General features: G+C 35.4%; 1 protein-coding gene across 1 annotated transcript in view; it reads left to right on the forward strand.

Moving 5' to 3' along the window:
* The window catches only part of TDRD3 (tudor domain containing 3), a gene marked incomplete at its 3' end in the record, with an annotated part of 135,427 nt that overhangs the window by 29,275 nt on the left and 81,801 nt on the right, over positions 1–24,351 (forward strand). The window contains exon 2 of the mRNA XM_080719972.1: positions 22,591–22,675. Within this exon, the coding sequence (XP_080576098.1) occupies positions 22,591–22,675 (85 nt within the window). The remainder of the gene's footprint in view (positions 1–22,590; positions 22,676–24,351) is intronic.

A 24,351-nucleotide genomic window follows, 5' to 3' on the forward strand; every position in this document is an offset into this window, starting at 1 on the left:
GAATTTCAGTTTTTACTCTTTTGGGTTGGATCCATTTTCTGGTTCCAGTCCCTTTCTTAGTTTATTTCATTTCTTTGTTAGATTACATTCTCATGTAATTTAATTTCCTATGAATGAGTGAATAAAAGTAAATGTCTTTGCTGTTCCATGTCTGAAACTTTGGTTATTTTTCTCTTATATCTAATGATATTTTGTATGGATACAGAATTATAAGAGGAAATCACTTTGTTTTACAGTTTGGAGGGCATTAATCATAAAAAGTCTGGTGCCAGCCTCATTCTTATTATTTAACAGTGTTTTTTCTTTTTTCTTTTTGTCTATAAAATCTTCTCTGTATATCCTTGGTAATCTGAAAGTTCCTAAATACATGTTTGAGTATTTTCTTCCTCCACATTTATTTTACTGGAAACTTTATTTATTTATTTTGCTGGGTTCTTTAAATACCATTAATACTTTCTTGTTTTACCTTTGGGAAGTTAACATTTTTTCTTTGCTAATTTCCTCTCTTATTCTTTTCTCTTTTTAGAGCCTTTATTAGATGAATGTAGGACTTTGGATTATACTTTTAAGTTCCTCTTTTAATTTTTGGTAATAAAAATAAAGCACAGAATTGCCCTGTTTCAAATACACAGAATTGATGGTTATTAATATTAGTAGTTGCCTTATCTTTTTTCCTAATGAAGTAGAGAACTTACAAGTAGAATTTACTTTGACCCACATCTTTAGGTCTGTCCTATTCTTTCCCTTTCCAGAGTATACCTATTGTAATTTTTAATCTGTTCTTCCTTACCTATATGTGTATATAAATAATATATAGGATTATTTAAATAGACAATTTATGAATTTATACATTATTTTGAAGCTTGTGTTTTCCTCTTAATATGATGTTTCTGCCCTCTGTCTGTGCTGGTATATGGAGATCTGTTTGTAATTTCCCTGCACTTGTCTTCAATGGCACATAGAACAGTATTCTTTGTATATTACTCATTCAATATATATTTTTCATATGAACTAATTAGCTTATTGCTAACTGCTACATAATAGTCAAGTATTGTTATATGTCACATAACATTTTGGTCAACAACAGGCTGCATATGGACTGTGGTTTCATAAAAGTATAAAGCTGAGAAATTATTATCAACTAGTGATACCAGAGCCTCTGTAAACAGAGTGCAATGCATTACTTATGTATTTGTGGTGATGCTGGTATAAACAAACCAATTGTGCTGCTATCCTATAAAAGTATAACATGTACAATTATGTACAGTACATAATACTTGAAAATGATAATAAGTAAGTTACTGATTCATGTATTTGTTATATTTCATTATTTTAGAATCTACTGCTACTTATTAAAAAAAAGTTGCTGTAAAACAGTATGTTGTTTTATACAGATAGTAGCCTCCTGCATCTTGTGTTTACTATTTCTACTGACTACATTCTTTCATTTTGTGCTTGATTTCCTCTTGTGTTCTTTTGTTCATCATGATCCTAAGACTTCTTAGTATTGGGATACTTTACAGGGATTTGTACCAGGGCAGGCCTTAGCATTTTGGAATTTAACCTATGACAAAAGGCTGTAGAAACATGCATACATACCTCTATATATACATGTGTATGTACATATACATACCTCATGTAGCCTAGTTGTATAGTAGGATATACCTAGGCTTGCATAAATATACTTTTATGCTGTTTGCACAGTGACAGAATTGCCTAACGTGTATTTCTAAGGACTTGTCTGTCATTCTGCAACATGTGACCATTTATGAATATATCACCTATTACACTTATTTTATCCACACTTCTACAGACCATTTCTATGGTTCTCATTTGAAACAATGTCCAGGAGCATATTTATATGGGTTGTCTTGTTCTTGTGTTGAAATTTTATTGCTTATGTAGAATTGAAATTGCTGGGCTATAGGAAATGAACTTTAAAATTTATCTAGATATGATCAAATTGATGTTTAAAATTTTCTGGTTTAAAAATCATAGTTTTAAAAGATATTCAGGAATTAATCTTCAGAATTAATTTTCTTTTTTTTTTGAGTGATCTATGTCTTGGAAGAAGTAATTTAAGCTTCATTTTTTAGATTCTCAGATTTTCAACATAATATTCTTTGGTACCATGATTAATGCTTAATTCATGAAAGAGCTGCCCTTTGATTTCTAAGTTATATTAGTATTTTTTATGATAACTTGTTTTTATTTGAATCTTTCCCATTCTCATTTCTTTTCTTTTAGTGATCTTTTAGTGATTTTTCTTTTAGTAATTTCTTTCTTTAGTTTTCCTTTTTTTGTGGTACTGGGGTTCCTGGAAGCCCTTCTACTTCCGGGCTTCACCCCCAGACCTATATGACATATATATATATATATATATATATATATATATATATATATTATTATTTTTTTTTTAAATTTGGAAACAGAGTCTCTTAAGCCAGTGTGGCTGGCTTCGAACCTGTGCGATCCTCCTGTCTCCGCCTCCCAAGTGCGGGGATTACAAGTGTGCCACCACCACGCCCGGCTTCTTTAGTGTTTTTGTTATGATCTCTGTTGCATCATATGGGCTTTTCTCAATTACTCATGGCATTTATTAACTCATGGCATTTATTATTTTAATTTAAAAATGGAGCAGGAGCTGGTGGTGGCGCATGCTTGTAATCCCCGTGCTTGGGAGGCGGAGGCAGGAGGATCGCGCAGGTTTGAAGCCAGCCTTGCTGCCTTAGGAGACCCTGTTTCCAAGTAATAAAGTACAAAATAGGTCTGGGAGTGTAGCCCGAGGTAGAAGGGTTTCCAGGAACCCTAGTACCACCAAAAAAAAAAAAAAATAAAAATGCAGCAGAAGAGCTCTGTATCCTTTGGGAAAGCTTTTAAATTGAAAAGTTTTGCTCTGGAGCAACCTAGTGGGATACTAAATAACACAAATTGTGACCTAGAAAGGCTAGAATTGGAATGGGCTTATTTGTTCTGTCCCCAGTACCTATCCTGTCCCCAGTACCTTGTTTGTTCTGTCCCCAGTAACTCTATTTACTATCTTGATTTTTGCCAGAGAGATCATTCAGTTTCTGTAAAGAAAAACTGTGTTTATATGAGTGTACATCCTTTTCTCCCTTCCCTTCTGTTCTTTCTTATTTATTTTCTTTTTTTCTTCTTTATTTCTTTTTTTTTTTTTACATACTGGGGATGGAACCCAGCTACATTCTACCTTCAAGCTACACTCCTAGCCATATTTTTTATTCATTATTTTGAAATAGTGAGTTGCAAAGGGTCTCACTAAGTAGTAGCTGAGGCTGTCCAAGAATAGCAATCCTCCTGTCTTAGCCTTTGGAATGCTGGGATTACAAGCGTGCGCCACCATGCCTGGCTCTTCATTTTTTTAACCAAATACTTTGCTGCCAATGTATTCTATCGGGCAGTAGAGGAAAAGACAGTAGTAACTATTTTTCTCTTTTATCATTTTCCCTTTTTATTCCTCTTTTTTCCATGTCTATATTTTACATGAAGTAGTATTTTTTAGTAAAATATAGAAAAGCAAATTAAAAGGAACCTTTATAGTAAAGACCCACGATAGTAAATTATCAAGAAATAAACTTGTCACAGGCAAAATTTATATGAAAATTTTATAAACCTTTTAATAAAATAGCTGAAAACTGAATATTGATCCATATGGATGATCTAGGAATTATTTGGCTACACGCAACAGAAAACCAGATAGAAAGAAAGCAATATTAGAGGTCCAGACATTGAGTAGGAAGCTATTCCATCAAACCAAATAAAAGATAATGGTATCTTAGATGACGTGGTGAAAGGAAGGTAAGCAGAGAGACCAGTCATTCAGGAGATAAAAATCCATAGTATCTGAGGCTTCAGAGGACGTGAGGGAGAGTGAGGATGAAGGGTGAAAGTTACTAGTGAGGAACATTTTGGGAGAAAGATGATGTGTTCAGTGTAAATCATGTTTGACTTGCTATGCCTATAATACAGCCAGGTGGAAATGTCCAGCAGTCAGCTGTTATTCAGGAGAGTTGTTTGAGACTGAGGTGAACAATGGAGAGTTATCAACATGGAGATAACAGTTAGTCAAACAGAGAAGTTTATGTGACCCACAACAAGTAAGTGAGAAGAGCAGCCTTTAGAACAGAAACTTGTAGCATGCACTAAAGTCTTCAATAAATATCTGTTAAGAATGAAGAGGACTTCCAGGAAGATGGCGACGGAGAAGACCCGCTAACAACCAATCTTCATTACTACAAAATCAGTGCCTTTCATAGTCAGAAAACACCATCAGCAGAGAAACAAAAAAATGTAATTACAAGGGACAGAGAAAAAGAGGGCTGGAAAAACGAGACGCAGAAAGAAACCAGATCGCAGTGCTGCGGCTGGAACCGTGGCGCGGAGCAGCGGGCGCCATCTTTCCTTGCAGCACCAGGCTCCAGAGAGGAGGGGGACTCAGAATGGTGCTCAGAGCCAGAGAGGACATACGCCGGCCTCACGCCCAAGGACGTGGCAGCAGCGCTTTACCGCCAGCGGCAGCAGCGAGTTCACCAGACGGCTCCAGATGAATGCACTCAACAGCTCACAAGGCTCCAGAGAGGAGCGGCGAACAGCGAGCCGAGGTGAAGCCGCTGCGAAACAGCCAGGTGGGATTCAGCAGACTTTTCGGAGCAGGGAGCGTCTAAAGCTCACAGTGGCTGGGCACAGCACACCCTGTTCGGACTCAGAACAGAGCGCAAAACCAGAGAAGAAATACGCCACCCTCACGGCCGAGGGAGTGGAAGCGGTGCCATATTGCCACCGGCGGCAGCAGCAGCAGCAAATTAACCGAGTCCACTACAGCTCCATCTGCACACTCAACAACAGTGAGTCAAATTGCGGCCCCTAGAGAAGAAATCCCAGTACTGTACTCCCAGGGACTTGACCCAGTGGGGAAGTGGTGGTAACAGAGATATCACACCATAGGAGAACGCCCAACCTGGCACCCCCCATGGTCTAAAGCAGCCTCCATTGACTCCCTGGGTCTGAGACTCTGCAATACAACCCAGTAAAGGAGTAGTGGTGACTGAGATACCACAGACTCGAGATCCAGAGCACCTTAAGTGAAGTCGTAGTGACCCAAGGGAAAACCCAGAGAAGGCACAAACTTCTGAAATCATGGGAAAGAGGAATAACAATGGAGCAATGAATGCCCACAACCTCACAACATCAGAACCTGTTAAAACAGAAATTTAGAGATTTCTAGAAGATCAAATCAGGAAAATAACTGTAGAAATAATAGAAGTGTTTCGAAAACAATTCAGAGAGAGCCAAAAAGAGATAAAGGATGCAATCAATGAAGTAAAGGCCTCAATTCAAAGTACAAACAACCGATTAGACCACATGGAGAATAGAATCTCGCACTTAGAAGATGAGCACTCCAACAATGAACACATAGTTTCTAAATTAGAAAAAAAATCCCACAGCAGGAATCTGACATTGAAGAAATATGGGTCCATTTTAAGAGAGCTAACCTAAGAATAAGTGGAATAGAGGAGGGAAAAGAAGGTGAAACCAAAGGGATCAACAATCTCTTCAAGGAAGTAATAGCAGAAAATTTTCCAAACATAGAGCAAGAGGTCGATACACAGGTCCAGGAAACTTATAGAACCTCCTTTAGACAGGATCTGAGAAGAGGATCCCCACGCCACATAATTGTCAAAATGACCAATGTGGAAGCCAAGCAGAGAATCTTAAAGGCAACAAAAACAAAGGGGCAAGTGACATTCAGAGGCAAACCAATTAGAATCACTCCAGACTTCCCAAACCAAGTCATGAGAGCCAGAAGGGCTTGGAGTAACATATTCCAAACTCTGAAAGAAAACAACTTCCAGCCAAAAATTTCCTACCCACCCAGCAAAACTTTCTATCAAATTAGATGGGGAAATAAGAAGCTTCGACGACAAACAGAATCTGAAGGAATTTATGTCTTCAAAACCAGCACGAGAGAAAATACTCAAAGAGAGTAACTACAAAGAAGAAATAGGTAACACACACCAGAACCAGAGAAACAAGATTTTCCATCCAACAGACAACTAAGATTGGTTATCTGTGGAGACTCATTATTTATGTTAGTCTTTTACCTATCTCTAAATTGTATTGTTTGCCTTTATTGTTGCTAATTTGTAGGATTTCTAGTTGGAATATTAATATACCTTCAGATATAGCATTTGCAAATATTTTATCCCATTCTATCAGTAACTTTTAACTCTGTTACATTGTCTTTGGATATACAATATTTTTTAATTTTTAGGGAGTTTGTTTACCCTTCTGTTGCCTGTGCCATTGAAATCATATCCAAGAAATCACTGCCAATTTCAATGTCGTGAGGTTTTATGACCCAGATTTTCTTCTAAAAGTTTATAGTCTTAAGATTTATATTTAGGTCTTTTATCTATTTTGAGTTAATATTTATATATGCTGTTAGGTAAGGGTCCAGTTTTATTCTTTTTCATGTAATTACTATTTTTCGACAATATTTAGTTAAAAGATTAGTATTTCCTCCACCAAATGTTCATGGAAACCTTGTTAAAAATAACTTCACAATATATGGAAGAATTTATCTCTAGGCTTTTATTTAACTCCAGTGGTTTATATATTTGCCTTTAGAACAGTACTACACTGTTTCAATTATTGTAGCTTTATATGGTTTGAAATCAGAAAATATACATCTTCTAGCTTTGTTCTTTTTCGAGATTGTTTTGGGTATCTAGAGTCCATATTCCATATCAGGATAGATTTTTTCTGAAAAATAAATAAATGTATGATAGTTTCACCAAAAAAAAAAAGAAAAAAAGAAAAAAATATTGTCTGATAAGAAAGAAAGCAAAAAGAAATATTGAAATGTTATCTTTAAGTCATCAAAAGCTTGGTACCAGACAAATGAAACTGTTATGTGAGATTATCATCATTAATTTTGGATAAATTGCTATAATACTAGATGTCAACCACTAAGCCAAGCATGGGAAGGAGGGATGGGGAGGGAACGGGGTGGAGATCAAGTAGGGGCTAACTGGGCAATGCGTGCATGTATGTCTACACAAATGTTTTTTTTATCCCATTATGATGTATGAATACAGTGCACCAATTAAAAAAATAAATTAAAAAAAAAGAATGAAGAAAAAGAAGCAAAGAAAGAGGAGCCTGCAAAGATGTGTTCAAGGCACACAGGAAATAAACCACACATAACTTTCCCCCAGAAACTCATTCCAGTGTCACCTCCAGAAATGTCATCATCATGCATTCACAAACTGGTTACCTTAGCTAAGTCCAAGTCACCAGTTACCTTAAATCATGTCATTCACCATTTTCTTTTCATTTTCCCCCTTTTCCTCTAGTTGAAACACTTTCTGTATTCTGTCTCCACCAACGTCCTAATAGATCCTCAAGACCCAGCTCAAAAATCTCTGGTTTCTTTAAGATCAGGCTTCAGTGGAACTTTTTCCTCAATTGCTACCTTATCACAGTATATCGCAGTGTTTTGTTTCTTGTGGAGACTAGTCCTCTCCACATTGGAGTTCTTCAAAGGAAATCATCCTGAGCATTATTTTTTCCCCATTTTTATGTTTTTATGGTAATGGGGATGGAACCCAAGGACATTGTACCTTTGAGCTATACCCCCAGCCCTATATTTTTTTCTTTATTTTGAAACAAAGTCTCACTAAGTTGAGGAGGACCTCACTAAGTAGCTGAGGCTGGTGGTTCTTCTGTCTTAGTCTCTCAAATACTGAGATTACAAATGTACACCACCATGCCCAGCTTGTCCTGAGCAATATTACTGCCTCACTAGAGATAGTTGCTAAATACTTCATGAATTTAGCACATTTGTATAACAGTAATCAACTATCATGATTACATTTTATAAAAGAAATAATAAAAAATACACTAATTGATTTCTCTGAGCATCTGTTTTTGGTACCTTTCTCAGTGGGTTATGGTTGAGGAATAAATGTCATAACATAGAAAAATGTTTTCTGCATTAATTCCATTTGTAGCATGATTTAACTATAGTATTTTGGTTAATTTTATGTCTTATGACACATCCATTAGTGAGAAAGGAATACTAAAATTTTCTAGTATTATTGTATTTGGGCCTGTCAGAGCCTTTATGTCAAGTAGTATTTTTTTATGTAACTTGGCATAAATATTTACTCTTGCCATATATTCTGGTTGGATTGTTCTTATCAATATGTAGCAACCTTCTTTGTCTCTTTTAAATAATTTTGGCTTGAAGTCTTCTCTTTCATACTAGCTGCTACTGCTTGTTTTGGGGTTCCATTTGCATGGAATATCATTTTCTATCATTTCACTTTCAGCTTGTAGATATCTAAATCTGTGTGGTTTGTTTCTTGTAGGAGGCGACATACAATTGTTTCTTATTTTTAAATCCAGTCTTCCAGTCTTTTCAGCCTTTGTCTTCTAATTGGAGACTTGAGACCATGTCTTTTCAATGTTTTTTTGATATATATTTCCTCGCTTTTATGTGAGGGCCATTTAGGGCATAGCCTTCTCTTGGAGAAGCATTCTGGGATATCAGGTTTTTGTGAATTGTTGAATAGCTTTCCAAGTGGGTTTATAATATCATTTTCCTGATAGTTCTTTGGTGATGATCAGTGTAATTTGACATAGTGCATATTGAGTTGGAGCTTGAGGATACCACTTTCTCTGTTGGTCTCACAAGAGCAGAGTTCTTTTTTTAGGTCTTGTATATAACAGTTTCTATGAGTACACCCTCTGTGATTGCTCTTCTAGACTTGATAGTTCTAAAAGGGTATATTCTAAAAGGGCATGGGAATGACTGAGGTTTAAGTTTCTCATATGTGGTGTCCAGTCTTTGTGTTATTTTTCTCTGCTGTTTCTGTAGGAGCAGATGTCCATGAGTGTGCTGAAGTCCCTCTCTATCTGTTCTTTCTTGGAGCCTGGTTATTAGTTTGAGGTTTTTGTCTCTCTTATGCTCTGTGTTAAAGCATTGCTGATGTTGGATTGGGGTTAGGTTGTGTGTAGCAAGCAGCTTAGTAGCAGAGTATCTACTCAGTTAATTTGAAATGTCACATTTGATCTTCAGTTCCTTACAGAAAAGGGGAGAAACAATATCAACAACAGCAGTGAACAATATATAGCATTAAAGTAAATGCCAGTTGCCAACCATGACATCTATGACAGAGAATAAGAATATTCAAAAGGTGGAAAGAGTGAAAGTAAAGGACATCGATAAGGAGAAAAACAATAATTAAAAGTGGCGGGAAAACACAAAAAATTGACTATTGGAGAAGAAACCATAATAAAAACAAAACAGAACAAATAATTCAAGCCTTTGCCAAAAAAAAAAAAAAAAAAACAGAACCGAAATAATGGGATATGTATGCAATGGAATTTTACTCAGCCATAAAGAAGAACAAAATTATGTCATTTGGAGGGAAATGGATGGAACTAGATAACATTATGCTAAGTGAAATTAGTCACAAAAAGTGAAAAATTGGATGTTCTCCCTAATATGGGGAACCTGGGTGAAAATGGGACATAGGAGGGGGGACCCATACAGAGGAGAAACCTTAGATCAGTGAAAAAGATAACCTAACTGAGGGAGAGGGGAGGTGGAGGAAGAAAACACGTCAGTGGACATGTTGTACATACACAAACTTATCAATCACTGTGCTGAACAGGGGAAGGAGGGAGGGGGAAGGGAATAGAGCAGGAACTGGGAGAGGGCTAAATAAGTGCTCTGTCCATGTATGCCTCTACCACCCTGAACCTCATCAAGATGTATGATTACAATGCACCAATAATAAAACAAAACAAAATGAACAGCGTCTTTTCCAGGAGAGGGAAAAAGGAATCTTGGAATGAGTGGTAGGTTCCAAAAGCTGATACAAGCTTATAGTTAAGAAGCTTGCTTCCTTATGAATTTACGCATAAATTGTTTCACAATTTGTCCACAGTTTTTTTTTTTTTTTTTTTTTTGCCAAGAGAAACTTTAGGGGCATTTGGTATAAAATAAACTTTCTTTGAAAAAACAAAAAAGTCTTAGTCAAGTGGTGGTGCACACTTGTAATCCCTGTGCTTGGGAGGCAGAGACAGGAGGATCGTGCATGTTTGATCAAGCATGTTTGAAGCCAGCCACGTGGGCTTAAGAGACCCTGTTTCCAAATAAAATATAAAATAGGTCTGGGAGTGTAGCCTGCAGGTAGGAGGGTTCCATCTCCAGTACCACCAAAAAAAAAAAAAAAGTCTTACAAAAGAAGTATGGTTGTATATGTATATACAACAGTATATAAAACAAATATCACAAAACAATAACAAATTTTTTATTGAAGAATTAAATTATCTCTGCTGAAACAGTCAAAACTGTGGACCAGGAGGATATTCACTGCCTTTGCCAGTTTGCAGTTCTTTCTGTTTCTTCTTAGGTTATGAACTACAGAGAGCAAGGGCTGGGAGTTATTAAGGCCTTCCTCCTTTTGTGTTGCTTGACAGACTGTTGGCCTTAGCAGCTTGGAACCAAGCTGGTTGAAATGACTCGACTTCTCTGCTCACCAGTACAAGATAGGATGGAATAAAAAGTATTGTCTGTTGGAATTCTGATATACAAACTGGATTGATGCACTCTCAAGGCAGGGTTGATGCAAAGTTCTTAATAGGAAATGCCTGAGGCTGGGATCTAGCTCTGATAGGAATATTACAGTGAAGTCTACCCCAGAGATTAGATCAACATTCCCTGAGGGCTGTGTGGATGCTGATTTCTGCTGGGCATCTGGATTTCAAGTGCCTTCCAAGAATTCTACTCCTAGGACAGAGTATCCAGCTGCTCTGGAATGAAGGGGCACAGTTGTCCCAGGCATTTTACCACTCACAGGTATGGCCTTCCAATGCTCAGGCCTGCTCCTTTGGTTTCCTGACCTATTTCACCTGGTCTTGTGATCCATTAAACTTAAAGGAAAGCTGGTTGTTCTCCTTTATATCTCTGACTTGAGTCCCCTAATACAGTCTTCTCTGTATTAGGCCTGTTTCCATTGTGTTCTGCCAGGTGCACCCAGAGCCACCCAGGAAGAGTAAAATGCTGGCCAGGACAGTGTGGCTGTATTTGCTGAGATCTCCTGGGTTCCTGCAGCAGTAAGCTCCAGAGTGACCTCCCCAAGATGGCTTCTTGCCTCAGCTCTCCAGTGTATAAGGGGAGAAACACAGAACACTTTTCAACACCAGTTTGCTGTGTACCCTCTTATTTAGCTAAGTTCATGATGCTTTTCTGTTTTATAGGGTTCAAGTGCCAAATTTGTCAGTATATTTCTCTTTTCCTTTATGTTACTCCTACCCTCTGCAGTGATGTGGTGCCTCTGCTGCTACTGGCTTGGCTCTAGTGTACTCTTTCTAGTCTTCAAAACACCAGCATTTCTGGGTCTTTCTGAGTCTCTTGGCTGTCTAATATGGAATCTCAGTGAATTCTCTCAGTACCCATCCTGCTCAGATTCTAGCTGTGTAGAATTAGGATCCTAAGTGCAGTCATCCTCTACTTAACTATCTTTGTTCCTTACTCATTATTTTAAATCTTGATGTAAATGGCAAATTGGGGAAAAAATGATGGCAATGTGTTTTGCATTAGAAATTCTTTTTGGGTCAGAAACAGTTGCATAGTCTAATAGAATAACTTGTTTCCTTGTTAAAAAAACATATATGTATATGTGTGATTGTTCAAAATTAAAAAAAAATGAAATAGTACAATTCTTTTTCATCTAGCTTGACACTCTAATTTTAGTTCTCAGTAAATTCCCTTTGACAATTTAGGAATACATGGTGTATGCTGACTAATAAGGAAGCATATACACTTGACCATTTATTAGTTATAGCCTTTGAAGACACACTTCCTTTATTGTTAGGGAAATTTCACCCCTTTTCTTTCTCATCAGAACACAGCAGATTTTTGAGTATCCTTATACTTTGAATATTTTTTCAGAATTAACGAGGACAGTGTTTAGGAAGGTAGAAAAGTAATGTATAGCATCTATTCTGTCAGTTATATGTTAAGTATTTTATACTGTTTCATTTAATTTTAGAGGCACTCCATAGATCATTTTCAGTAGTGTCACCATTATCTTTTTGTTGGGAGGTACTGAGGTGCAGAAAGATGAAAAAAATTGACTAAAATCCTGCTTATTTTAAATGGTGAGGCTGAGATTTGCATTTAGTTGTGTAGGTGCATCTCTATTTTTCTGGCATTTTACATTTCTAAATAGCATTTCTTATGTAATTTTAACCAAATGTACAGTCTCCTTGGGGTTAATCCTGAAAGGGCTTACCCTGGTGGGGGGGCTTGGCATGATTTCTGCAGTTACTGATGCTGTGCATTAAGTCAGTGTATAGTCTGCAGGATTTTAGACATCAGGTGAGTCTTTTTACCTGATGGATGGCATTATAGCTGTCACCTCTATGCCGAGAAAAAAGTCAGAAATATCAGTAATCTTACATCTTAAAAACCTGATTTATTAAAAAATAACCTTAGCTCTGCTTCTACATTAAAGTACAAAATATTAAATTTGTAAAAGGATATAAATGCTATCCCTAGTAAAAGTAAAAATATCCAGACCTTCATTTTATATTTTTAAATTTATATGAAAATTTGGTTTGCAAAAGTTCATAACACAGGTAATCACTACCACTTACTTTGTAATAAAAAAGTATAATTACAAGCTGGGCATGGTGGCACATGCTTGTAATCCCAGCATTTGGGAGGCTGAGACAGGAGGATCGCGCAGGTTTGAAACCAGCTTCAGCTACTTAGTGAGGCTTTCAGCAACTTAGTGACCATGTTTCCAAACACAATATAAAACAGGTCTGGGAGTGTACCCTGGAGGTAGAAGGCCCCTGGGTTCTATCCCCAGTACCGCAAAAAAAAAAGTATAATTACTTTTTATATCAACTATAGAATTTCAAATAAATTATTTGCTCAGCTTTTAGAATATTGCTTATGCTAAATCATCCCAAAGTTACCATCTTCATGGGTTTATTTATTTATTTATTTGGTGGTATTGGGGTTCCTGGAAGCCCTTCTACGTCTGGGCTATACTCCCAGACCTATTTTTATATTTTTATTTGGAAACAGGGTCTCTTAAGCCAGAGAGGATGGCTTCGAACCTGCACGATCCTCCTGTCTCTGCCTCCCAAGTGCGGGGATTACAAGCGTGTGCCACCATGCCCGGCCATGGGTTGGTTTATATCTAGGAAAAATATTTTAACATTTTGAATATGAGTCAAAAACTAGAATTGTGATTTATTGTGGTATATCAACTTTTCATAGTTTATTATTTTAAAATCGTCATGTTTATTTATTTTAATATGTTAGAGAAAAACAGCTATTGAAATAATATTGAAGAAAGGATTCATCTCTGATAGTTTAAGTATACCTTGCATATTTCCAAAGGATGTGAGAAAAATAAGAGTGAAAATTCTATTTTGATATACTTCAACTTCTATTACTTCTTTCTTTTGGGGAGCTATCTTCTGAATGCCTACTAAAATTTTTTTAAACTTGAGTTCAAACAAATATAAAAAATATTATAGTCTATGTAATTTACTTTATTATTTCTAATTCCCAATGAAAACCCTAATGTTAGAAATCTTTATAACTAGTTTAGTATATCTTTGGGTTCTTAGCTACCAATAGTAGTTTGATAATCTTACTTGTGAAACAAGGTTGTCATCTAGTGGTGTTTTCAAGTAGTACATCACTAGCTATCTAATAATCTTCAGTGCCTAACAAAAATATAGGTTTTATTTATTTTTCCAGAATTTAAACACTTCGATGTTGTTAAATTAGATACAACATTACCAGCATTACCAAGGGTTGTCCCTAGAACATTTCCTAATTGTTGTCTTTTAATTCTGAAAAAAAATTTGGAAGGATCTGGCCACTGAAATATTTTAAGTTGGTTAGCATAGATATTAATCATTATGTACATCAGGGCATTTCATATTGTTTCATATCTCTTGAAATTGTTTATTTTGGAAAAAAGGATGCTTCTGTATTAGGTGATTTTTAAAGAACTGTGCATGTGTGTGTGTGTGTGTGTATGTGTGTTTGTGTGTGTATATCTGTATGTATGTATCTGTATGTTAATGTGGATCGAATCCAGGGGTATTCTACCTCTGAACTATACACGCAGCCTTATATTATTTTTTAGTTTGAAATTGTCTCACTGAGTTGCCAAGGGCTTCATTAAGTTGCAGAGGTTGACTTCACATCTCTTTCTCAGCCTCCCAAGTACTGGTTTTGCAGATATGTGCCACTATGCCTGGCTTCAATAACTTTTTAGGTATTCACCCTTTCAGTTTTGGTGCAGGTTAATTTTGTGAAACATTTGCATTTTAACGTGTTAAGATTTTAATGATTTTTTCACCGTTTTTGATTTTGGACCTTATATCCTTGTACAAAAATCAAAAGAATTAAACAAGTTAAAATAGATTTTCTGGTGCATGTGTGTACATATTTTCAGAAAAATTAAGTATCTAACTAGGTATCACAGTTTAGTTAAATGGTGAAAATAATATACATTTGTGCATGCAAACAAATCACAAAAACTAAATATTGAAAAATAATACATTTTAAAAAATAGCTTATTTATAAAATAAATCTAGTATTAAATATAGTTTACCAGATTAAAATCAATACCATGTACTTAGAGGTGGTTTAAATAGTATATAATTTTATTTGTCTGATTATTTTTTTAATAATTTTTTATTTTTTTTATTGGTGCACTGTATTCAGACATCGTAATGGTATAAAGAAAATACTTTTGTAGACATACATGCACACAACGCCCAATTAGCCCCTACCCGATCCCCACCCCGTTCCCTCCCCATCCCTCCTTCCCATGCTTGGCTTAGTGGTTGACATCTAGTTTTATAGCAATTTATCCAATATTAACGATGATAATCTCACATAATAGTTTCATTTGTCTGATACCAAGCTTTTGATGACTTAAAGATAACAGTTCAATATTTCTTTTTGCTTTCTTTCTTACCAGACAATATATATATATTTTTTTAGGTGAAACTATCATACATTTATTTATTTTTCAGAAAAAATCTATCCTGATATGGAATATGGACTCTAGATACCCAAACAATCTCGAAAAAGAACAAAGCTAGAAGATGTATATTTTCTGATTTCAAACCATATAAAGCTACAATAATTGAAACAGTGTAGTACTGTTCTAAAGGCAGATATATAAACCACTGGAGTTAAATAAAAGCCTAGAGATAAATTCTTCCATATATTGTGAAGTTATTTTTGACAAGGTTTCCATGAACATTTGGTGGAGGAAATACTAATCTTTTAACTAAATATTGTTGAAAAATAGTAATTACATGAAAAAGAATAAAATTGGACCCTTATCTAACAGCATATATAAATATTAACTCAAAATAGATAAAAGACCTAAATATAAATCTTAAGACTATAAACTTTTAGAAGAAAATCTGAGTCATAAAACCTCACGACATTGAAATTGGCAGTGATTTCTTGGATATGATTTCAATGGCACAGGCAACAGAAGGGTAAACAAACTCCCTAAAAATTAAAAAATATTGTATATCCAAAGACAATGTAATAGAGTTAAAAGTTACTGATAGAATGGGATAAAATATTTGCAAATGCTATATCTGAAGGTATATTAATATTCCAACTAGAAATCCTACAAATTAGCAACAATAAAGGCAAACAATACAATTTAGAGATAGGTAAAAGACTAACATAAATAATGAGTCTCCACAGATAACCAATCTTAGTTGTCTGTTGGATGGAAAATCTTGTTTCTCTGGTTCTGGTGTGTGTTACCTATTTCTTCTTTGTAGTTACTCTCTTTGAGTATTTTCTCTCGTGCTGGTTTTGAAGACATAAATTCCTTCAGATTCTGTTTGTCGTCGAAGCTTCTTATTTCCCCATCTAATTTGATAGAAAGTTTTGCTGGGTGGGTAGGAAATTTTTGGCTGGAAGTTGTTTTCTTTCAGAGTTTGGAATATGTTACTCCAAGCCCTTCTGGCTCTCATGACTTGGTTTGGGAAGTCTGGAGTGATTCTAATTGGTTTGCCTCTGAATGTCACTTGCCCCTTTGTTTTTGTTGCCTTTAAGATTCTCTGCTTGGCTTCCACATTGGTCATTTTGACAATTATGTGGCGTGGGGATCCTCTTCTCAGATCCTGTCTAAAGGAGGTTCTATAAGTTTCCTGGACCTGTGTATCGACCTCTTGCTCTATGTTTGGAAAATTTTCTGCTATTACTTCCTTGAAGAGATTGTTGATCCCTTTGGTTTCACCTTCTTTTCCCTCCTCTATTCCACTTATTCTTAGGTTAGCTCTCTTAAAATGGGCCCATATTTCTTCAATATCAGATTCCTGCTGTTGGAATTTTTTTTTTTTCATTAGAAACTATGCATTCATTTTTGGATTGCTTATCTTCTAAGTGCGAGATTCTATTCTCCATGTGGTCTAATCGGTTGTTTGTACTTTGAATTGAGTCCTTTACTTCATTAATTGCATCCTTTATCTCTTTTTGGATCTCTCTGAATTCTTTTTGAAACACCTCTATTATTTCTACAGTTATTTTCCTGATTTGATCTTCTAGAAATCTCTGAATTTCTGTTTTAACAGGTTCTGATGTTGTGAGGTTGTGAGCATTCTTTGCTCCATTGTTATTCCTCTTTCCCATGATTTTGGAAGTTTGTGCCTTCTTTGGGTTCTTCCCTGGGTCACTACGACTTCACTTAAGGTGCGTTGGATCTCGAGTCTGTGGTATCTCAGTCACCACTACTCCTTTACTGGGTTGTATTGCAGAGTCTCAGACCCAGGGAGTCAATGGAGGCTGCTTTAGACCATGGGGGGTGCCAGGTTGGGTGTTCTCCTATGGTGTGATATCTCTGTTACCACCACTCCCCCACTGGGTTAAGTCCCTGGGAGTACAGTACTGGGATTCTTCTCTAGGGGCCACAATTTGACTCACTGTTGTTGAGTGTGCAGATGTAGCTGTAGTGGACTTGATGAATTCACTGCTGCTGCTGCCGGTGGCAATATGGCGCTGCTTCTACTCCCTCGGCTGTGAGACTGGCGTATTTCTTTTCTGTTTTTGAGCTCCGCTTTGAGTCCCTGCAGGGTGTGCTGAGCCCAGCCTCCCAGCTGATCCACAGTGGCTCACCTCAGCTCGCTGCCCGCTGCTTCTTTCTGGAGCCTGGTGGGCTGTTGAGTGCATTGGTCTGGTGCCGTCCTGTGAGCTCGCCCCTGCCGCTGGCAGTAAAGCGCTGCTGATGCGTCCTCGGCCGTGAGGCTGGCGTATCTCCTTGTGGCTCTGGGCTCAGTTATATGAGTCCCCCTCCTCTTTGGAGCCTGGTGCTGCAAGGGAAAATGGCGCCCGCTGCTTCGCGCTGTGGCTACGGTTGCAGCACTGTAGTCTGATTTCTTTCTGGTGTCTCGTTTTTCCAGCCCTCTTTTTCTCTGTCCCTTGTAATTACATTTTTTGTTTCTCTGCTGATGGTGTTTTCTGGCTATGAAAGGCGTTGATTTTGTGGTAATAGAGATTGGTTGTTAGTGGGGCCCATAAGCCCCGCTTTTCTCTGTCGCCATCTTCCCGGAAGTCTTGTCTGATAATTTTAGTGTTGTTAGCAGTGATTTAAATCCTTCTTGTAATTGTTGGAGTAAAGATTGTGGTGTTTGTTTGAGGTAGCAGGTATCTACTGTAGATAAAGAAGAAAAGAAAAATGCTAGTGGTGGAAGAGATCTTTGTAAGGGACATGAAATTAAAGATCCCTTTTTTTTCATTTTCTGGCATTTATCCTAGTACTTTTCTGATTTTCTTTTAGTATAATTCTGATCTTCCTTTTTGCTGGGCTTAATAGAGATTTGGGCATGGAATCTCATGCATTCATTTAATTATGGTTGGTATTACATTTTCTATTCTTGTCTTACCCATCCCATATGTTTAAGCTGTACTGAATTCTATTGATTTCATCTGCATCAGGTTATCTGAAACACTTTGTGTCTAAACATTAGTTCTTTTTTATCTTACTAATCGTTTTACTCAATATGGCTGAATACTGTGTCTTACAAAGTTATATACAAAATAGGAACTTATAAGCTATTTTCTTCTGCCCTAGAGGAGGAAACCACTAATTATTTCAGTGTTTCTGTTGTGATACAGCATCAATCTTAAGAATAGAAAACCAAAAATTTGGCACATGTATTACAGTCTTCTTAAACATTGACTATGAAAACAACTAGGTAGTGAGTAGAGATATTTTTATTTTTTATTTATTTTATCTCATTTACTTTTTACAAATATTTTATTGATGCATTATAGTCATACATCTTAATGGGGCACAAGATGGTAGAGACATAAATGCACACATCACTCATTTAGCTCTTTCCTGATTCCTGCCCCATTCCCTCCCCCCTCCCTCCTCATGTTCTGCTTAATGATTGACTTTGATATATTTAAGAATGTAAATCATGTGCATTAGGGATTTTTTTCCTCTTCCCCCTTTCCATCTCTTTCAGTTAAATCGCCTTATTTGCTCATCTATGGTTTCTCCTTCTTCTAGAGTTCCTCTTATGACCCTCCCTAACTTTTCACCTAGCTCCCTATGTGAAAACATATTAGGGTGAGCATCCGATTTCTTACCTTTTTTGACTGACTAATCTTACTTTTTATAATGTTTTCCAGTTTAGTTCCATCCATTTCCCCTCATATGATGTAAATTTGTTCTTCTTTATGGCTGAGTAAAATTTCTTTTCTTTTTTTTTCGGGTCTGAGGATGGAACCCAGAGGCATTTGACCTCCGAACTACACCCCCTGCCCTATTTTTTACTCTTTGTTTTGAAACAGGGTCTCACTAAGTTGCAGGGAGCCTCACTAAGTAGCCGAGGCTGTCTGCGAACTGTGATCCTCCAGGTCTCAGCCTCCCGAATGCTGGGATTACAAGAGTGCACCACCACGCCTGGCTTGAGTAAAATTTCTCTGTGTACATATCTCATAGTTTTATAATCCATTCATCTGTTGATGGACATCTTGGCTAGTACCATAGTTTGTCAATTGTGAATCGTGTGGCTATAAACATAGACACACATGCATTTGTTTGATAGTTTGGTTTCTATTCTTTTGGGTAGATACCCAGAAGAAATGGTATTGCTGGATCATATGGTAGGTTTGTTCTAATTCTTCTGAGGATTCTTCATACTGTTTTCCAAAGTGGTTGCACTAAATTGCAATCCTACCAACAATGTATTAGAGTTTCTACTTCTCCACACCCTTGCCAGCATTTGTTGTTGTTTGTGTTTCGAATGATTGCCATTCTAATTGAAATTAGGTAAAATAGCAGGGTAGTTTTGATTTGCATTTCTCTTTTTTAATGATGTTGAAAAATTTTTATACATTTATTAGAGTAGAGAGATTTTATATGTATTATTTCAAAAAATTATTTTAATATTTTGGTAGTTCTCAGTAGATCCATATTTTCTAAAATAAAAATAAATATCTTTTATATAAGCAATTTTTTATTATTTGCTTATTTTATTTTCTCTTATCCTCACATTAGCTTGGGTAATTTGGAGTTAGCTATCTTTTTTTTAAAATAAAGATATTTTGAAATAGAATTAGGGATATATTACATTAATATTTTGTATTTTGATATATATAGGGGCTAGTCTAAGTGTGGTAGCAAATAATCATTTATAGGTTAGAAACCTTAAAAAGCACATGAAGCCATTTGATTTAAGGTTTTATTCAGAAATAGTGAATACTATGTCATTATCCAAGTATATCCTTCATTTTATTTGATAAAGTATATATCCATTTGGGAAGAATGTTTTAGTGTTTTTTCTCATTGGCATTTTTAAGTTTTCATATGTCATTGACCTAGTTTATACCAGTGTGTAATAGATTCTGTCTTTATTTTAGAAATTCAGATCTCAGTTCAGGTTTAAGTGAGCATTTATTATTTCCAGTGGGTGGAGGTAATTGGAGAGAAACAATATGGAGTTTTCTTTTATAGCTCAGTTTCTGGGCAATTAGAACATTTTTCCCAATTAAAAATATAGGTAGTCTAGATCTCTGTGTGGGTTTTCTCTGTATGCCCAATTTGTAAAATATTTTGGTCATACCTTTCACACCGTTTAGTCAGCTATAGATTACTCCGGTAAGACATTTTTTTTTTTTATGGGCTTGTGTTCTTTGCTTTCATAGTGTCTTACAAAATTATATAAAATATATCTTGTTTTGTTTTTCCTGAAAAGGAAGTTAGCTTTGAATGTTCTATTATTTGAGACACTTATGGCTTAGCACTGCATGTTAGAAACAACTTGGAAGTGAATAGGAACAAACAGACAAAACTAAATACAAAGTGTATGCGTCACAGATAGGCTTAACCTGTTTTGTCACACGTAGGCTTAACCTGTTTTGTTTGGTTTGTACATGGTCACACAGACAGGCACTGAAACTACAGCTGCCTCCTTCAGATGGGCAAATGTTCTCTAGTTTGCCTCAGCTTCTTCATGATGTGAAAGTCAGAGCCAGTGAATAAGTTCGACTTGGGGATTCTTACCTGCTTCCAGAGGAATGAAGGAACATTGGTTCTGTTTTTTTCTTACTAGTGCTAAAGGGTGGTAATGGATGTCCACTATCTAGAACTAATAAACAAAGTTAAAGTGATAGTATTCATTTTAATCACAGTTTTCTGCCCACTGAGATTTGTGAACTGTGTTTGGACATGTCTGTTTTATATGCCAAGTGACTTCTGAACATGAAGTAAAGATAGTTCTGGAAGTGGAATACAGCTGCCCTTATTGAATTCATTACTTGTTCTAGGAAAAAAAAGTTTACAAACGTCAAATTGGTAGATGTAACTAATTTTAAGGCTCTTATTTCTGAAGTTAAAGTTGCTTAGGATGGCTGGGTAAGTGGCTCTAGACAGAATTTTAGTATGTATATATATAAAAAGAATGTATTTTGTAAAAGTTCCTTTACATTTTTATTGATTGCCTATTAAACTGTGGTGATTTGAAATTGTTTTATTTGAAAGTATGAGAGGAGGCCAGGCGTGGTAGTGCTCACTTGTAATCCCAGCACTTGGGAGGCTGAGACAGGAGGATCCCACAGGTTCGAAGCCAGCTCAGCTACTTAGTGAGGCTCTCAGCAACTTAGTGAGACCGTGTTTCCAAATAAAATATAAAATAGGTCTGGGAGTATAGCCTGGAGGTAGTAGAAAGCCTCTGGGTTCCACCCCCAGTACCATAAAAAGAAAAAAAAAAAGTATGAGTGGTATTAGTCTGTTGTTTGTTAGGCAAAAATTTAGCCCTTTTGGGCCCTGATTGACAATAAAATGTATTCAGATGTATTTTAAAGTTCAAAACAGTAATGAGGGTTTTATAATATTACTGTTTTAAAAATCTGTTAGGAAGAAAAAAAATGGATGTAGTAAACAAGAGTTCCCTGCTGTATTTTTCTTCTTTCCGGTTCATACTTAGTGATATTCATGGGACGTGATTATTATTCTCTTCCCTGTGATCCAACCGGCAGGTATCCACAGGGACCATATCTGGTATGCCTGCTCCAATTTTTAGTTCCTTTCTTTCCTGATGACCACAATTAAGCCTGATTAATCTTGTGTTGTTTTCTTCTTTCAGTTACTGCATTTTGTGGTACATATTGAAGCAAATTTTGGCACTTACTGTTTATTTTTATCACTTGCTTAATTATTTGATATTAATTAAATATTGATTAAATATTTACAGAAAGTAATTTGTAAATCTGAAATCCCAAATCATGATTAATTTAGTTCAATTCTTTGTGAAAATGATCTGGTATTTACAGAAGTTTCACTAACATGTCAGGGAAAGTTGTGAATGAATGTCCTGCTTTCTTATAATTTTAAGGTAAAGGTATAAGGCTTAAGTTCTTTGAGGAAGACCTTGTGAAACTTTAGCCACACTTTTATAATTTGTTATGTTCAAGAAGCTTTAGGCAGAGCTGGATGTGGTGGCACTCACTTGTAATTCCAGCATTTGGGAGGCCGAGACAGGAGGATCTTGGTTTGTGGACAGCCTCAGCTAGGGTGGTCCTTTGCAACTCAGTGAGACCCTGTTTCAAAATAAAGAATAAAAAATAGGGCTGTGGGTGTAACTGAGAGGTAGAATGTCCCTGGGTTGTTCCATCCCAAGTACCATACACAGAAGAAGCAGCTTTAGGTAAATGATATTTTACTTATATAAACATAAATTTTCACCCTGAACAGTTTCTACCTTTAGAATTTTTATTAGATATATTTTCACTTTTTATATTTTGTAGGGATGGGTATTTTTATTGGATCAATGTCCCTCTCAGGGTCCACAGAAAAAATACAAATTTGCATTCTATTTTTATCAGAATTAGTAAAAAGGGAGTCTGTATGAAGTCTCTTTCCTCAGTATAGGAATAGAAACATTTCATAGTAGAGGACAAAATAGCATGTAGTCTTAAAAAAAGAAATTTGGTTAATTTAGGTTTTAGATATTATTAATCCATTTATTTTATTTTAACAGGTATCTTTCAGATGAAGGCATTGAAGCTTGCACAAGTTCTCCTGACAAAGTCAATGTAAATGACATCATCCTGATTGCGCTCAATGTAGGTTATATTTATTAACTTACAAACATTTTAATCTGAAAGTTATGCTAATGAAAACATCACATAGAGTATACTGGATTTTATGATAACTAATATGGCAAGTATATTTTATTATTTTGTCCATTTTAAGTTGTAGTGATGCTTAATAATTTTGATAAATATAATCTCATAATAGCCGGTTATTAACATCTATTACACATAATACAGTAAAAAAGAAAAAAGTTTAATGCTCCTTTTTGCCTACCTTGTTATTAGTTGTAAAATTTTATAACATTTACAGTAGCTGTATAAAAGCTGATCATTCAACCAATCATGGTGTCTCATGTTTGTAATCACAGTACTTCCTTGGGAGGCTGAGACAGGAGGTCGAAAGCCAGCCTTAGCAACTTAGTGAGGCCCTGTTTCAAAATAATAAAATAAGAATGGGGGTATATCCCAGAGGTAAAATGTCCCTGGGTTCAATTCCCAGCACCCAAAACAAACAAACAACCCCAAACCATTCATTTATGCCATATTAATTTGCTTAGAAACTTTAGGTATAGCCTTTTGCTAATTATAATTATTGATTTAAAATAATAATTTTAACTAATGATAAAAGTAATATTTGTAAAACATTATAGACTATAGAAACAAAGCAAACTAAAAAACAAAATTTGTTTTTAATTACTGTTAATATTTTAGTGTGTTGGTTTCTTTCCAACTGTTTTCTTTCACATGTGTAGGTATATCTATTCTATAATTAGATTGGCTTTTATCAAGAATTTAAAAAAATTATTTGAAACAAAAAGGTAAGTAAACAAATGTTCATTTTTATTTCTGCAGTTACCTTTTTGGTAGTTTTTTATGTTGACTATATAATGACAATTATTAAATCAAAGCTTTGTATTTTAACATGTTATCAATGAAGTTAATAAAAACCATTATCGAACAAATTAGTCATATCACAGCATACTTTGTAAGGGAAAGCAGAAATAGTGGGTACTACAAATATTGAAAATATAAATAAATGTATAACTATGTATAGCTTTTTCTTTTGAAATTGCATAAATGTACATTTATAGAATTGAACTTGGGTTTAAACATAAAATTTATTTTCTGAGCTCTTATTTTTTACAGCTTCTTTGAGTTTTATTCAGTAAAATTAAGATCTTTTTTGTTTTTGAGCTGAGTATTTAGATTTTTAATAAAAGTTTTTTTAAAGTAAAAGGCATTGGTCAGATATTATTCATATCTATAACTATAATGGCAATATTTTCTGGATACTTAAACTTTCTTTGACTTGCACCCATTAGTGAATTCTACTTTTAAAAATGATGTAAATAATTTTTTTTAATTTAAGAATACCTTTCCAAAACAGTAAAGAGATTTTATGACAGTCTTCTGCTATTACTTGTCTTATATATATTTATTAAATATATATATATATTAAATATATATTGTCTTATATATATTTAGGGAAATAGCAATGAACTCTATGTAATTAGTGTGAACTTCAGACTAAGTAAAAATTAATTATTTGTGTTGTGCCCATAAGAAATACTTGATGATCATTATCTGGATGAAGGAATTTGTCTTTATAATTTTCTCCAAATACATAGTTGAATGTTTCAGTCCACAGCTATTGAAACTACGTGGTAATAGGAAAACAAACAAACAAACAAAAAAACCAAATACTA

The sequence above is a fragment of the Muscardinus avellanarius genome, assembly GCF_963383645.1.
Source record: "Muscardinus avellanarius genome assembly, chromosome: 2".
Taxonomy (NCBI): Eukaryota; Metazoa; Chordata; class Mammalia; order Rodentia; family Gliridae; genus Muscardinus; species Muscardinus avellanarius.